Here is a 17,745-nt window from a genome sequence, read left to right as displayed (position 1 = left end):
TCTAGCTTCTGTAAATGTTGCTAATAATAGGGTTGCTAGCTGAGTGGAGAATTTCTTATAAAATTCTGCAGGGTAGCCATCAGGGCCTGCTGATTTCCTACCTTGAAGTGACTTTATAGCATCTAGTAATTCTGATAACGTCAGAGGTTTATCCAGTTCCTCAGCACTAAAAGTATCTATTTGTGGTATCTGTAATTATCCAGAAATGCATTAGATTGTGTGTTGTCTTCTTTAAACTCAGTAGAATATAAGGATTTATAGTAGTCTCTAAATATGTGCATTATGTTTTTATGGTCAATGATTTCATCTTCATTCGTGTTGGTGATTACTGGGATTGCATTGCAAACTTCTTGCTTGTGGATTTGTTGAGCTAAAAGCTTTCTCTCTGTGTTCATAGTAATGATGTCTTGATTTAAAAATGAGTTGTTCACTTTCTTTAGTTGTCAAGAGGTTGAGTTCTGAATACAGAGCCTGCCTTTTCCTATCAAGAGCCTCACTTGGACTCCTGGCATGTTCTTCATCTATTCTAGTAATTTCGCTTCTTAGTTCTGACACTTTCTTAGTCTCTAATTTATTCCTGTGGGAAAGATATGAAATAATCTGTCCTCTTAAGAAGGCCTTTAGAGTTTCCCAGAGTATTCCTGCAGAAACCTCTGAGGATGTATTTGTCTCTAGGAAGAAACTGATTTGTTTGGATATAAATTCTGTACAATTCTCATCTGCTAATAGAAGTGGGTTAAGACGCCAGCTGCGAGGTGAGTGTGTGGGGCATAATGATTTTAGCTCCAAGATCAGAGGTGCATGGTTGGAAATAACAATACGCGGGACGCGGGAGGTAGGGTGAGACTTGGCGGGCGGGGCTCTGTTGTGCGTTCCCAATGACGCGGGAGGAGGGTTAGAGTGGGCGGTCAGGGCTCTGTCATGCGTATCCCATGACGCTGGAGGGGGGGTTAGAGTTGGCGGGCGGGGCTCTGTCGAGCGTATCCCATGGTCTTAGAGTTGGCGGGCGGGGCTCTGTGAGTTGGCGGGCCTGGCCCTGTCATGCGTATCCCATGGTCTTACAGTTGGTGGGTGGGGCTCTGTTAGTGTTGGTGGGTGGGGCTCTGTGAGTTGGTGGGCGTGGCTCTCTGTCTTGCATGCGTCTTGCATGCCCTTAGTGAATTATATATATAGATAAAGAAATAATCAATTCTTGAGTAGCAATGATGCACTGGTGAGTAGAACGAATATGTTCTTGAGTTTGGGTTTAGAAACCTCCAGGGGTCTGATAAGTTGTGGTCAGTTACAAACTGTGTAATTGTCTTTGCAGTGTTAGATGTCATCCCCCCTGTGACAGGAGTCCTATCTAAGAGTGGATTTAAAACACAATTAAAGTCCCCAGCCATTATAATTTTATAAGTGTTCACATTGGTGATTTCTTATCATCGACATTGGGTGCATAAACATTTATCAGAATCATTTTACAGTTAAATAAGTTCCCCATGACCATCACATATCTCCCTTCAGGATCAGATACTACATCTGATGCTACAAATGAGACTGTTTTATGTATGAGAATTCCCACACCTGTAGTTTTCTTTGTAAAGCTAGAATGGAACATTTGGCCAGTCCAGTCCTTTTTCAGCCGGAACTGATCCTTGCTTGGTAAGTGTGTCTCCTGTAATAATATAATTTTAGCATTTAAGCCTGTTAGGTGAGAGAGTGCTTTCTTTCTCTTTAATTCATGATTCAGGACTTTAACATTCCAGCTCACAAAGTTAACTGTCCCATAATGGAGATATTGATTCTGAATTTTTTATGTCATTTTATAGTCTTAACTGGAAGTGAGACAGCTTTAACCTTAATTTCCAATTTCCCCATGAGTTATTGCCATGCAGCCTATTGTTACGTTGGTAGTTATAATTATAAGGATTAAAAGGATAGATTAGATATAGCCTGGTCTCTTTCTCTCCCCCCATTTTGCCTTGATGCTGAACCCCTCTTCACAAAGTCCCGGTCCTCTGACATACCTAGAGACAGAGCACGTCCAAAGCAAAACAAGCCCCCACGCAGCAGCGTTTGAGGATTAAAAAGTAGAGATATCTATTGCCGATAAAGTCTAAATACTGTACTATATGCCTAAAATATAATCCTTAACAGACTATAAGTTTAAATATGATCTTCAGCAATCTTAAAGTATTAAGATAATAAAATAATAACCTCAGGGAGTGGTGTTAAAAAGTGGTCCAGGATAAGCATATAGGACTGATTTGGCAACAAAGATTATCTTCTCCACACATTAAATACTGTATGTGAATTACAGATTTACAGCATTTATGGTTTCTTGTGCATCATGATTCAGAACAAAGTTAACAAATACCAATAAAACATAAAGTCATGTATTGTGTTGTCATTGAAATGCTATTGCTAGTTTACAACACAATTTTGTTGATTCAAGATGTAGATTACAGAATTCCATCATGGCAGGATACCTCTCAAGGATGATCCAAGGTCAGGCCAACCTTCAATGTTGACAACAGAAGAAAGTATTGCCACTGTGGAGCAAATCATAATGGAGAGTTGACGGGTATGTTGTGTGAGATAGCTAACACTATACTGTAGGTGTTAAAAAGAGACAAACCAGGGACAACCTTTTTTTTCTTATGGTTTTCTTCTGTTTATTTTTTGTGATTATTCTTAAATTTATTTTCAAGGAACATGATTCTATATGGGCGGCACGGTGACGCAGTGGGTAGCGCTGCTGCCTCTTAGTTAGGGGTCCTGGGTTTGCTTCCCAGGTCCTCCCTGCATGGAGTTTGCATGTTCTCCCCGTGTCTGCATGGGTTTCCTCCAGGTGCTCCGGTTTCCTCCTACAGTCCAAAGACATGCAGGTTAGGTGCATTGGCAATCCTAAATTGTCCCTAGTGTGTGCTTGGTGTGTGTGACATGCCCGGGGTTTGTTTCCTGCCTTGTGCCCTGTGTTGGCTGGGATTGGCTCCAGCAGACCCCCATGACCCTGTAGTTAGGATATAATGGGTTGGATGATGGATGGATGGATGGATGATTCTATATTTGTTTGGATTAATTCTTTAGCTTGAGAAGTTAATAATACATTTATTTAATTTTTATTACTTTAGAGTTACAGCATTTTCTTATTGAGTTGTTAGGATGCACTGCACTGTTGCTAAGAAATGCCTCCCAAGAGTCACTACATGTCTTATCATAAAGGATCCGCTATAAAATCTGATGTAATGATATAAACCTTTAAAAGTGTCAGTCTCGATCTCATAGCATATGGTATTTTGGTTAATGACTTGTAGTTTCCTACTTCTTGATACAGTTAATAGGCTAAGTATTTTAGCTCCGGTGACATTCTTGTAGTTTTGGTAACTCTTGTTTTGACAGCAATATTTTTATTTTCTAGAAAACAATTCTTATCCAAGCTTCTCAAGAACACACATTTCCCAGTCCTTTTCTAACACCAGCTTTGCTGGTACAGCAGATTGTGAGCCACAGCAGACAATATAAAGAGGCTGGATAGAACTAAAAAAGCAGACAAGACTAGTCTGTGCTGTATTACAGACAAGCCAATTTGAGTATTCATGACTGGCCTAATAATAGGGATTAGTTCTTCATGACCAATTAAAAATGAGTGGGGTCTGTGTATATTGGCTCCAGAAATTAAGCATTCACCATTACATGGAATATCCTTGAGCTAATAAAATGTATGAACCAGAATTCATATTACAGTCAAAAGAATGAAAGCATGGCAATCCAAGGTCTAATCCAGTGCCAAAACTTCATGTGCATAATTTATGATGGCTAAGGAGTAGTCCATATTGATTGCATTCTTTAGAATGCCCAAATAACTGGTCCACATTAAAAAGACGCCTTTTGCATTTTCAGCAATCAGTCAGGAAATAGCAGAGAGGAAAGCAGTTTATCATCATCCCCTTCTCCTTCACAACAATGCCCTCGCTCACACTGCACAGGCTGCAAACACTGCTTTGCCAAACTGCGGATTTGAAGAGAGGCAACACCAACCCTAAATATCAAGTCGCGATTACCTGAATGGTATTGTCCAATTAAATTCTAAATACAAAAATAGAAAAGTCACATGTCTTTGGAAATGTGTACTTGCAGTCATGGCTAGGTAGTGGATGCTGAATACTAAAGGCTGTGCAGCCTCCTTAGAGCAAAATCTTTACTAATCTGATCAACTTCTTGCAACACCCCGAGTTACAGCTCACCAGCATGCAGTCAGTGGGTGCCATAAAGAGGCTGTCCACCAGGCTCTTATGGACACAGATATTGTCTACCAAATATAAATATTATAGAAAACATTGAACTGTGAATTGTTGAATTACTGCTTCTGACTATTTGTGTTGCACTCATCCCAAAAATATTTTCCAGGCTGTTTAGAAAAAAACGTTTTTCATCTATAGTATCCCATTTCATTCCATATGTAATGGTAATGGAGGAACTTAAATTAGTATGGTTTGAAAAAAAAATGGTATGCCACTCATTTTCTAATTTATTTCTATAGACTGGGGTTGTAGGCACACAGTGCCTGACTGAGCATCACTGGGTTCAAGGCATGAGGCAGTCTTGAATGGGCACAGTCATTCACACTCCATCATACTGTCCAAATTAAGAGTCTGTAGTCCATAGCCAGAGCTCTGGAGCTGTGAGGTGCCACTGCTAAACACTGTGCCACCATGTCACACATTGATAGGGGGATATTAAAACATTTAGGAGGAATAACATAAGCAGGACACTTTTTCACCACAGTATGTACTGCCAGACAATAAATGGTGGACAGTTTGGATGTGGCTAGTTCAGAGAGTGCTCCAAACAATTCACCATAATACGGTACATAAGATTTTTAAATTGTGTGCGAGTAACTCAATTATTTATATATAATGTATCAACTTTGTGTCATACAGTATGTTACTCAAACAGTATATTACATTTACATAAACTATATTAATAGTCAGTAGAAATAAAAATGAAGGCCTTTATTTCTTTATACAATTTTTACTCAATATTTCTTTACAAAGGCAAATTGAGAACATGTTAAGTAATTAAAAACTTGCATAGAAGATTGAAGTTGGTTGTGCAGTTTAAAATGACATAAACCGTTTCCCTTCTATCCACCTAGAACACTATAAAATAAGTTATATGAAAACAAATAATACATATAAAAAAGCATTTAGTAATATTTTTAACATAACATGCATAAGAAAAAATACTTTATGCTGCATCACACATCTGCATAAATTTAATATACCAAAATGAATAACGAAAAAGATGCCTCTTGTTTTTTGGCTGAGTGTACCTCTGCATTGCACTTCACACCACCACATGTGATCATCTCCCTGACAAATGTTCAGAAAGAGTAAGCATGTATCTGTGTCTAGGGTTCTATACAATGGCACCTCCTAGAGCACCACGGAAGTGAGAAGTACCAGCTTTTAGGCTTGGCGGGGTCAAAGCTATAGGAAGCAAACATGAAAAAATTACCAAAATGTTTTACATTTTTGTTTAGCCTGGCACTGGCATGAATAAACTAGCAAATGAAAAGGCTAAAGCTTGAACTATAAACACAAACCTTTTTAAGACAATGGGGTAAAAAGAGAAAACACAAGTAGTAGGAGATCCCCACTTGAAGCTCTGGTCCCCTTAACAAGCACTTCTGTGGTTGACATTAGGCTCATGTTCCAATTTAAACATGCACATTATTATCAAAAGAATGGCAGGTCAATGTTATGTCACAACTTTTAATTTCAAGTGGCAACTTGAAGGGCATTCTCTTAACATTTCCCACCAGGAAACTCATTTTCCACCTGTTCCACAGCACATGAAGGCACGATTAATGAATACCACGTGCTAATTGCGGGTTTACTAGCTAGAACTCATAAAAATAGGGGGAGAGAAGGCAAGAGGCACGGTTTCAATAACAATATCTGTGGTGGATCCAAACAAGATTAAACAGGTGAGGTTTTAGGACAGATTACACAGCAGCCTACTGAAAGGCCACTTAACAATCTCCAGTAAAATGTCTACAAGGGTTTCTTCCTAAATCTGCCAGTTTTATTATGCTTGGTAGGAGGTAAACGATGCCAAAAATGTAATGGCATATCACCTGCCAGAGTCATTTGACATCAGCATAAGGCCTAAGCAGCTATTAAAGCAGCTATTAAACGTAAAAAGCCATGGCTCTACTTTCCTCAGGTTTGCCGTACCACAGTGCTGCACTAGTTGCCATTGCCATGTAAAGAAAACAAAAATCCAGAGGAGAGAAGAAGAAAATTCACTGGCAGACAGTGTCCCTGACAGCATTTTTCCATAAAAAAATTTAAATAGTTATTAGATAAAATTCAGGAGCCAAGTGGTATTGTAAAAACATTTCTAGAATACAAACAGAGATAGTCCTGTCGCATAAAGCTGTTCAGAAAAGCAGGACTTATGTGCAAAAGATTCTTGGGAGTGGAGTGGAGTGGAGTGGTGGGAGGGGATGGGGTGGGGGGGTTGAAAAACAAAATTAAATGTTGCAGCTAAAAGGTTTACAGATTGAAAAACAGTAAGTAAAATAAAGAATGCAATGCCCTGACAATGTTACTTTTTCTTAAACCAGTTACTTCACAGAATGAAGCCCTCCTCCTGAAGCTTTAGGTCTTGCTGTTTTGCAGGGACTCTGACCGGGTAGCTGTAGAGGGAGTAATCAACTTCGGCCTCATCCGGTGGGCTTGTGCTGTCCAATGCACTTCCTTCCTCTTCTTCCCCTTCTTTCAATGTTAACTGTGCCACATCAACTTTAGCTTTAGAATCAGGCTCTGGCTTTCCCTCTGCTTGGAAATCACCAGAGAAGTCTCCAGAAAGGTCTTCTTCATTGATGTTATCTACCCTCACTCTAAGAAGGAAAAAAAAATTGCACAGAATTGGAAGGATGGAATCTTAGATCACTAATAATTGTCTAGCTATGATTATTTAATCAGAAATTCATTAGATTTGGACAGACTAAAGCTCACATCATTAGATAAAAAAGTTTAGTGCTTAAGCAGTGATGTAGACATCTGAGCATCATCTCTTCTTCACCAAGTAACTTCATTTCATAAATTACACATAAAATGCATCCATGCGTTTTGGGTTTTTTTGTTTTCTTTTAAACCTTTTAAATCAGTTTACAGGGTCAAAAAAACTGAAGCCTATTTGATGGTACAAGGCAGGAAATGACCCTGCAGAAGGTCCTAATTCAACTCATACAAGACTAATATAAAAAGTCACAAACTGACCACACACAAAGTAAACTGATTGGAACCCAAGCCCTACCTCATACCTAACTTCTGCTCTCTTCTCCACCCATACTTGGTAAATTCAGTGTTTTTGTTATAAATTCTGTTTAGAACTGGAAACCATTCTCACCTAGCTTGAAACATTGTGTGTACTCATTTGGTCCTAACATCTCATTTAAGGACTAAACTAAAATTAATGACTCATTTAATAAACCTAAATATCAATGTCATTCCATACGGGTATATTTTGAAACAGGAAATATTATTCTCAGGTTGTGGATCAATTTCAACTTAGGCCAAACAAATCCATGTGTGGGGTAGAAAAAGGCTTCTGCTCATCCTCCATGGCTGGGATCCATAGACATTTACACACAGTAAGAAAGTATTGTTGACATACACAAAATTCTACTACCAATAAAGAGCCAATCCTAAAGAGTATTACAGAGCACCTGTAATCGTGTATACACTCACACACACTCTTTCTCTACAGTGGACCAATTTAAAGTTATCAAATAACCTAAGGATTTTATCTTCAGGAGTTGGTTGAGGGAAAATAACACTGCAGATAAAAGCAACACTAACATGAGGAGAATGTGTAACCTGCATGGAGCAAGTTACTAATATAGTTATCACTACAGTACCTGCCCTATTGTAGCAAATGTTATCAAAGAGGTTAGTGTACATTATGAAAATGATTGAATTTTAGAAGATCAGAGATGATAAATCTTTGTCTGCTTAAAACCACGCTGGGGCAATTTTTCATTTTTTAACTACACATGGCATTTGGAAACCTCCCTGATTCAGTTAATAATTAGTTTTGGTTTAGCACTGAGGAGTTTCACTTTTGTTTAAAAGTAAACGCTGGAAGGAATTGAAACCACACAGATATGCCATGTGTCCCATATGTCAGCTGATCACTATGTCTGTACATATCTATTGCTTTGTTAGTTGTTTATGTACTTAAATAAAAAAACAAGACACAGGTTCTCATTACATCTGTTCTTGGCAGTAAGAGTTTCTAGTATAAATATTAAAATTCTGATAATTTTATTCTAACATGAAGGAATCAGACTGAAATGCTCATTGTCGTGAAGACTACTTGCTATTGCTATGAAACCCTCAGGGGATTATGGGGAAAGGACAAAAAAAACACATGTCTTTATGCTGATGATGTAATGCTCTAAATTACTGATCCATAGTCATTTACTAACACATGCATTTAATCTCCTGGGGAATTCTACAGGATTTCCAGTGTTAAAAATAACTTAAATAAGTGCATAATATTCCCAAACTATAAGTTTACACATCAACTTTTAACTGAAAAGTTTAACTATCTAATAATACTTTACAGTTACAAAAAATAAAGTTAGGACTTGTTGAAACTGAATTGTTGCAACTTAGTATCAAAAAAAGACAACAGAAGGTCAAATTTTCATCCCAGATTATCTGGGAGTGTTAATACTACTGTAGTAAAATGTGTATTATTCAGAATTTTCATATATATAGTGATGGACGGCTGGCAGCTCAACTTGGCCAACATACCCAGGACGCTAGATGATGACTTCCCTGCAGCTTAGCGGTGCCCCGGATTCCCGCAGGGCACTATGGGAGATGGAGTTTGGCTTTACAGCTCTGCTGGGTACCGTGGGTGCTGCCGAGTGATGCTGCAGGGAGACAGGGATTTTTATTTTCCATATAGCCCGGAAGTACTCCCAAGTCATGGGGACGGAAGGACAGAAGCACTTCTGGGCTGAAGAAAATACAAGTCTCCATCTGACCCAGAAGTGCTGGTGAATCACATGGACAGAAGCACTTCCGGGTCAAGGACTATATAAAGGTCTAATGGAGACCCAGCAAGGGAGTGTGACAGAGCTGCTGGGAGGAGAGAACTGTTGTATTTATTGTATTATTTATAGTGTATTCGGTGGATGTGGTGCTTTGAAGGCACTATTGCTGAGAAGAAGATTAAAAATCTGCTTGGTGCTTTTATGTTTCTGTACAGAGCATCAGTCTATTGGGTTTGACGGGGCAACAGTGCCCTCTAAAGTCCTGGGTGTGTCGGCCGTGTTGAGCTGTCGGCCGTCCATCACTATATATTATATATAGTAGATGCCCCAGAGGATAGTTGGACAGGGATGGAGTCCTTAACCGGAAGGGATGCCATTAATGGAAGGATGGACTAAATGGGGGCTGTACCCAGTTGGGAGGACTTATGATCCCCGTCCTTGGTGGGATGCCCAAAGATCATAAGAACTGGCAGGGTGGGAGCAGTTCATCCCCCTCTTTAATAGGTGGCAGTGTCCCTCATGTAGTCCCAGTTTGGAAACCTTCAGGGCAGAATGGGAGTTGGAGTCCAGAGGAGCAGCCCAGTTGAGATCCTTTGCAGATGACAAAGGGCACTGCCCGGGGAGGATCTCCAGGAAGTGCTTGCAACTGGCTATGTCACGTCACCAGAAGTAGTTCAGGGTTCCCAGTAGTTGAGACTGCACTACCTTGTCCAGGTGAATTGGAGCTGGAAGCGGAAATAGGCAACACTTGACTGGAGGAGTAGCAGTGCAATGTAGAGAGAAAGAAGAAGAAACACCTCTCTATTGTTGGTGCAAGGTATTTCATTATAATGATCCTTTATTTGAACCTGGTATTGTGTTTTGAGTGTCTGTTCAGGTTTGGAGCTCAGTGGCACCCCTTTGTCTTCACATTATTTAATATAAAAGAGCTGAGCCTTTTCAGTTTATGCAAAATAAGATTAAAAGACGACATGACTGAAGTGTTTAAAATTATGAAGAAAATTAGTCCAGCGGATTGAGACTGCGATTTTAAAATTAGTTCATAGAGAACACAGGGACACAAGTGAAAACTTAAGGGTAAATTTCGCACAAACATTAGGCAAGTTTTTCTTTACACAGGGAACCATAGACACTTTGAATAAATGACCAAGTAGTGTGGTAAACAGTTGGACTTTAGTGACTTTCAAAATTCAACTTGATGTTATTTTAGCAGAATTAATTGGATATTACTGGCAGGCTTTGCTGGGTTGAATGGCCTGGTCTCATCTAGACTGTTCCAATGTTCTAATATATAACACATGTTAAGAAAATTACATCATCATTTCATTCATTTCAAGCAGAAACAGACAATTAGGGGAAAAAAAGATTTTCCAAAAAGTGTAAAACATAGCGGGGCAGTATACTACCTAATTTCCAATTTTACTGCTATGTCACATATATACTTAATTTACGAATATGCAAGGAAAAGAATGTTGGAACTATACCTGATATTGTTTATCCATGGAAAGGAAATCCTATTCAAACTCTTCTCTGTGTACCTGCCACCACTATTTATCTTCAGTTTATTAAGTACTCTGCCGTTTCATAACTCTCTGAAAACATAACTCCAATGTAGGAGACACACCCAAATCGGAAATGTTACTCGATTGCTCCCATGCATAACAACAATTTTTCCAATCTTCCTTAACCTACACAGGACTATATTCATATCATCTGGACCTTTCCAGATTTCTATATTGACAACATGCTTGCATCCTTTACACAACTGATCTTTACACATTTCTTTCACTAGGTGCAAGATGACAAATATGCCAAATTAAATGCTGCCAAATCTTTGAAAATTGAACTGTAGTTGAAGCTGTATTACCGAGCAAAGAGAAGAACAGAGGCAGTGTCTTCAGACTTCATCATTTTTTCCCCCAGAGTGCCCCACTAGATGATCCTAGGAAACTTTGGAAATGTGATCTTTTATATAGAGTTTCAGGTAATGAATGAAGTCAGACATAGACAAGATGCATTCATCCACCAGGCATGGTCAAACTCTGTAAAAGAGTATTTATCTGTACTAAGATAATCCAAAATATATCCAAAACAAGACCTGAACTGTGAATGATGTTGTGAAGTGCCTGGTCGCTAGGCCATGTTCTGAGAATATCCTACACTTAATCATATTTAGCTTATTTTTCTTATAAGTTTGGTTCACACTTTCTCCAAATCATCTTAATTTGGAGTTACACCAAATATGGGCAACATTCTGCCACATGAATGAATTATGATAGGTGGGTTACAGTTCTCCTGACTGTGTAAGATACAAGATATCATAACTCAAGAGCAAAAAAGGGGAGTCTTATTTCATTTAAAATTAGAAGAACAAGCCTTATTTCTCTACAAGTAGCAGTCCAAACATTTTTTCAGAATTTGCCAAAAAAGAATTAGTACTGTTGTACAATAAACCAAATGGGCATTTGTTAGCCTGTTTGATGCCTCAGTACCTACAAAGAAATACTTCATGCTGGGTTCATTGATCACGTAGCTCTCTGAGTTGGGTTTAGGATTGGGGTTGACATTGAAGTAAAATTTACATCTGTGAGATGTAATGTTGATTGTACCCTTGACTGTCTATGTCCTAATTCCCAAACTGTAATTTATAAGATTGATAATAATAAAAATTATCAAATAGAAACATAAAATCAAGCAGAGTTGTTCCAGTTATGTTGGCACATCAGGCAGCAGTACTTCACACAACAAGGGTCTAGGGATGAACTACAAGAACGATCTGATGTCTTTCAGGAGACATCAAGATGCCCTGTGTAATGCTATATATAATGATTTGTTGTTAAAGTTTTTAAAGTGGTCTGCAAATTATTAATAAGAAGAAAGCAGAACGCTTAGCTATTAATAATCCAAGATAATGACTGAATGGTTTCCTCTTGTTTGTAAAATGTATTACACTGTGTTGCCTTAATAAGCACTTATTTAACTCTGAGTAAACTTACTACTTTTTGTGGCAAGATATAATTATCAAAGAGGAATGAATGTATTACAGATGGCTATATGAAGCTATATGTACAGTATATACTTTAAATATAAATCTACATTAACAGATCTTGACATGAGGAACCAAAGTTTATCCTGGCAATACTGGCCACAAGGTAGGAACCATCCCTTGACTGGGCACCAGTCCATCACAAGGCTTCACTCACACAATTATGTTAGACCAGTTGGAAATGCCAATTATCCTAGCACGCCTATCTTTCAGTTGTGGAGGAAAATCTATACAGATACTGGGAGAAAGTGCAAACTCCACATACAATATGACCAGGTCTGGTAATAGATCCATTTTTCTATAAACAAATAAAATGGCTCACAGTTGCTGGAAGCAGGCAGGGTTCATTTATCCGCCTGTGTCTCAGTAAAGATATACAGTACAGGACATCAGCTAAACCCTGAGCCAACTGCACCCGTCATCCCATCCCCAAAGTAAATGGTTCAGTATACAGTTCCTATAATACAACTGAATTTTGCTCTTGAAAAATAAGGTTAGCCATTACACCACATGTAAGAAGACCTAAAATGTATTACGCAGAATCCAAAATTAAGTATTATTTAAACTCAAAATACTTTGGTCCCCCTCATTTTCTTGGCTTCAGTCTGAGTAAAATGATTTTTTTTGGTAAACTCTCCTTTTGTTCCTCTCTTATCTTTATGGCTTTCTTGCTTTTTCCCTACTGACTCAACACACTACAAGGCTGTTGAACCCTTATTTCACAATATCGTAACTGCCCCAGAAAAGCCAAAAAAATGTGACTAGGCAAGTCAATTCTTGAATATTCTCATTACCAGGGAAAGATTCTTATATAAAGTACGGGATATTATGTAATTGGAAGAGGTTTTCTGGAATCTTTTCAAAATCTCCCCAGGGCTGGTGGAGTAATGTTGTAGGGATACTTAATTTGACCACTGGGTGTCAGTAATGAGTTAAAAATTGTATTTCCACTTGCGCTTCCTTTGTCTGAACACCAATAATGTTTTTTGTACTCACATTAAGAGACACGGCCACATCCCATCATTCCAAATGTAATTGATATGATTACATAAACAACACATAAACATCCAAAGATAACTTTGACAGACATATACAGTAACACATCTGGATGAGATTCAGAGTATATACAGCTGGTGATCCACCTCAAATGCTATAATTATATTTTTAAAAAGACTTCTTACTGCTCAGCACTGGATGGCAGGATTCGATTAACTCCAGATTTGGGAAGGTCAATCCATGGACCTTTCTGCTCAATGCAGTTGGCATTCTTGCTGTCGGGTCTGCATCGCACCCACATGAATCTTCCCTTTGCAGGAGCTCCTGGTGGAGGAATATAATGGAATTGATCAGGATAATGTCTCTACGTACAAAATGTTTTATACTGAAATGGGTCAGTAAATCCATGTCTACCAAGTAAAAACAGTGTCGGTCAAGCTAAACTAAATGAAGACATCCATGACAATATCAAATATGATAACATGTTTTAGTTGACTTGGTTAGATAGATTTAATGCCTTAGTTTTTGAGTATGGTTCTGAGCAATTTTAATTATTGTATATAAGATTATTTGGAGCAAGACTGCATCAACATGAACAAAAAAACATTAATGCCCTGTTGAAAAAAAGTTAAATATAAAATCTCTTTTATCTATTTCTTTATTATCTTGAATTCTACTGTTTCTTCATTATCTCCGTCTCAACTGCTGACTCCTTCATTGTGTTTAAGAAGCGTATGAAGAGTCTCTTGTTCTTGTGTTCTTTGAACATCTTTCTAATTGATAAGGTATTGTATGCCATGATGAGATTTAACCGGTCTTCTGTTAATCTGTTTGGTTTATCACTCTTGCGGTGATCAATTTTGTAATCTTATCCTTCAGCACTTGTTTCAAAACAGTCCCCAAACTGATGTTTACTCAATTCTGTAAACCTGTTTTGTAAGTCACTATGCATAAAAGTGTCTGCTAAGTGAATAAATGTAAATTGTATACAGTAATAGAAACTTTCTCTGTGAGAAATAGTTAATAATGGATAGCACATTTAAAATAGGAAATCAAGAATCTTGATACCAATGCAGTGATTAATTAGGAGGGCGTTCACTGAAAATGTACCACAACTTCCTAACAACTCAGCAAGCAGAACAATACAATGCAGTAGATGGGAATTCTTTATTAAATGTCAGTCAGTCATCATCCAACCCCTTATATTCTAACACAGGGTCACGAGGGTCTGCTGGAGCCAATCCCAGCCAAAACAGGGCGCAAGGCAGGAACAAACCCTGGGCACGACACCAGCCCTCCACACGGCACACGCACACCAAGCACAATTTAGGATCACCAATGCACCTAACCTGCATGTCTGGAGAACCCGGAGGAAACCCACGCAGACACGGGGAGAACATGCAAACTCCACGCAGGGAGGACCCAGGAAGCGAACCCGGGTCTCCTAACTGCGAGGCAGCAGTGCTACCACTGCGCCACCGTGCCGCCTTTACTAAATGCATTAATATTAATACCATTAGAGTATCTCTCACCACCAAGCAGTAATGAATTGTAGCATCTCCTGCCTACACATAAGCAATCAGTCTGCTTAGTTACACTACAAATACACAATGTTTTCATCCCAGTTACTGGGATCATGAAAATCTAGATGGTAACAGAACTATTCATAAGGGAATGCCAATTTTAACATTGCAAAATGAAGTCAGTGTTGGTCACTAGTGGCTAAGGTACTGGACTTTTAACCACAAGGCTGACAGATACCGTAAGTCCTCTGACTCACTGAGTTTGTCCTTAAACAAATCGTTTAACCTGACTGGGTTCAGATGCTAAATATATACATGTAAGCAAGTGTACTAATAGATCTTTAAACTTTTAACATGTCTACAACCGATGCTTTATTGGAATGCACTATACATAAAAAGGGTTATGTGCCACCAGACCTATAAATCACCATATGTAGATGTCCAATTCTGCTCTCACAGGTTTCTAGCTCAGTCACCATGTGTGTGGTGTTTGTCTGTTGCCCCAATGTGTCTCTGTAAAACTGGTTTCTTTCCCGAACACAAAGATATTACTTAAACTGGCCATTTTAAATTTTGCCGTGCATCACAAAAGACAAAAACATTAGGTTTAACTGGCCCAGTACTAGTACATACCAGTGTATGTGTGTGCTTTGCAATGGTCTGGAGTTCCAATCACAGTAGCAACATTGAGCATGGGAAAGGTGCTCTATAAATAAAATGCATTATTATTTATTATTAATAAAGCAGCAGCCTTAGGAACCCCCAGCATATAATAAGTGTGTGTGTGGAATTTCAAAATGAAAAGAAAGTTAGAATCATAAGTCCTCTAAAGGTGAAACCTTGCATTTCCTTTTTTTTTTTAGTTTTCCTCATGCTGATGCGCATTGACTCACAGCCCTCTCTCTATACAACAAAGATCCATTTCCTGCACTCGCGTAATCGATTAACAGGGAGATGGGGACTAGCCTAGCCGCAACTTCCCATGGCAGAAGGCACCAGTCCACAAATACACAAGCCACAAACACTCATACCAGACCAATATACTCTAATAAGTCCGCCTCTGAAGTGGAGAAGGAAACTTAAATACCGCAGATAGTGACTGGGCAGAAAATTGAACCCAGGTCTCTGAAGCTGTGTTCGAACAGCACGAACCTCCTCAATTACTTCATAATACAGTAAAAGTAACAATAAGAGGCATGCCCATCTATTTGAAGACCCGCTAAACCTTAATTTTAATGACTGTAAAATAGCCCGCAGCTGAAAGTCGTCTCAGAGCTGCATTTCTCCTGACATGACAGACTGCACTTTAACTTGCGTTCTGACGCGTATTGCTCGGAAGTCGTAACTTCCAGTAAGCAGATCGGGCGCAGGAATCGTGAAGTGCGCACTTTGTGGCCGAAAAAAAAACCCGTTAAACCCTTGTTCTGCTCGTATTACGCTTAGCTTAGAACTTTTCACAATATCTTATTAACCAATTTATGCTGCACACCTGCCATTTTCCCCTTTATTTTGTCTGCCGCCCCGATCTTGCCCTGCAGATTTGCTCTGTAGCAAAACCACAGCGAAAAAGTCAAGAATGTTAATCTAAATAGAATTTAGACGGTAAACAAAGTCGACTGTGTTCTTGTAAAGTAAGCCGTGAAACAGCGGTTCTAAAGGGACAATTACTACATATCTCTGAATCGGAGCTCCCCGTTTCTTAAGTTGATACCGTTTTGGCTTTTTACTCCGCAACATCTCTGTTGGTATTGCACCCTGTCGCGTCTCTGCGTGTGTTATGATAAATCGTATGCGAGAAATGTATGCTTTCAGTTAAAGGTACTATAAAGACTAGCCGATCACAAGATTACCGCAAAGTAATTTACATCATAAATTCACCAGATGAGGCCGAAATGATCAGTTGTTTTCTGAATACTCGTGCAACTTTTTTATTTAATGACAGAGAAAAAAAAACACTTTTCTCATCGATGAAATACAAAACCCACCTTGTGCGGCATGCTCCAGAAAGACGAGGAATAAAAAAGACAGTGCCAAGACTGCGGACCTAAATCGCCCTCCTTTGCTGTTCCCCATGCCGATCTGTACTTCCAGCAGCCGATACGTAAACTGGCTTATTGCCTACCACTAAAGTTGGCTTCACTTTATCAAACCTCCAGCCCCCTGCGCGTCAGCTTCCTGCAAACGCGCATCTCAGCGAAACATCCTCCGCACTGGAAAGCCTACCGCAAGACGCGTTTCCTCTTGCTCTCATTTCCATTCTCATTTCATAGCTCACTCTGATGTTACTGTATTGTACTTCATGAGAAGTGATGAATATTTAATTCTGTAAGCAAATAATGACAAGTCCAAGCCCCCCGCTAGTTCTGAGTCTTCATTTAGGAAGTTCACCACAATATGTAAACTTTTGCTTCTTTTAATGTGGCAAAAAACATATAAACATGAGACCTACTCATCTAAATGATTCATTATTTACACCTCTTAATATCCCGTGGCCGCCATTGGTCCTACAACTTAACATGGACTTGTAATCATTCAAAATGTACTTAGAACTTTATATTAAATCAGCGCTTACTACGATACTTAATTTCCTTTATTGTAATATGTACAAAAAATAGTAAGTAATAAAAAAATAATAATTTTCCATGTAAGGGAGGTACCATCAAAAATAAAAAAGGAGCAATGCAAGACAGGAGTTTGGCCCTAACATTGAGAGGTTAGGAGCACGTGGTGATACAGCGCATTGCCACACCCACCACATGACAAACCAACTCAGGATCCAGATTAGGACCCGAGTGCAGCCATGCAACGGGTGACACCTCAGCACCACACCAGTTCAGATGGAGTGGAACAGTGTGAGTTTTTTTATGGTGGCTGGAGTGCCATTTCTGCCACCAACCTCCAAGTTTTTCCCTGCAGGTTGTAGGGCCTACATCCAGGGACAGACGCAGATTAACGTCATACCCAGGACAGAGCAATTGCAGGTTAAGGGCCATGCTCAAGGGCCCAACAGAGCAGAGACCCTTTTGGCATTTTACGGGTTTCAAACCGGCAACTTTGCAATTGCCAGTGCAGATCCCTAGCCTTAGAGCCACCACTCTACCGCCCTAACATACCTGGTG

General features: G+C 39.2%; 1 protein-coding gene across 1 annotated transcript; it reads right to left on the bottom strand.

Moving 5' to 3' along the window:
• Positions 1-4,978: 4,978 nt before the first annotated feature.
• On the bottom strand, positions 4,979-16,752 carry srgn (serglycin). Its single transcript, XM_039737638.1, has 3 exons — positions 16,612-16,752; positions 13,289-13,427; positions 4,979-6,892 (listed from the first exon to the last, which is right to left on the bottom strand). The coding sequence occupies exons 1-3, from the start codon at positions 16,697-16,699 to the stop codon at positions 6,622-6,624; spliced, it is 498 nt and encodes a 165-aa protein (XP_039593572.1). The 5' UTR covers positions 16,700-16,752; the 3' UTR covers positions 4,979-6,621.
• Between the last annotated feature and the right edge of the window lie 993 nt (positions 16,753-17,745).

The sequence above is a fragment of the Polypterus senegalus genome, chromosome 1 (assembly GCF_016835505.1).
Source record: "Polypterus senegalus isolate Bchr_013 chromosome 1, ASM1683550v1, whole genome shotgun sequence".
In the NCBI taxonomy this organism is placed as follows: domain Eukaryota; kingdom Metazoa; phylum Chordata; class Cladistia; order Polypteriformes; family Polypteridae; genus Polypterus; species Polypterus senegalus.
Note: the sequence above shows the minus strand (reverse complement) of the source record. Positions and strands in the feature narration are given on the sequence as shown.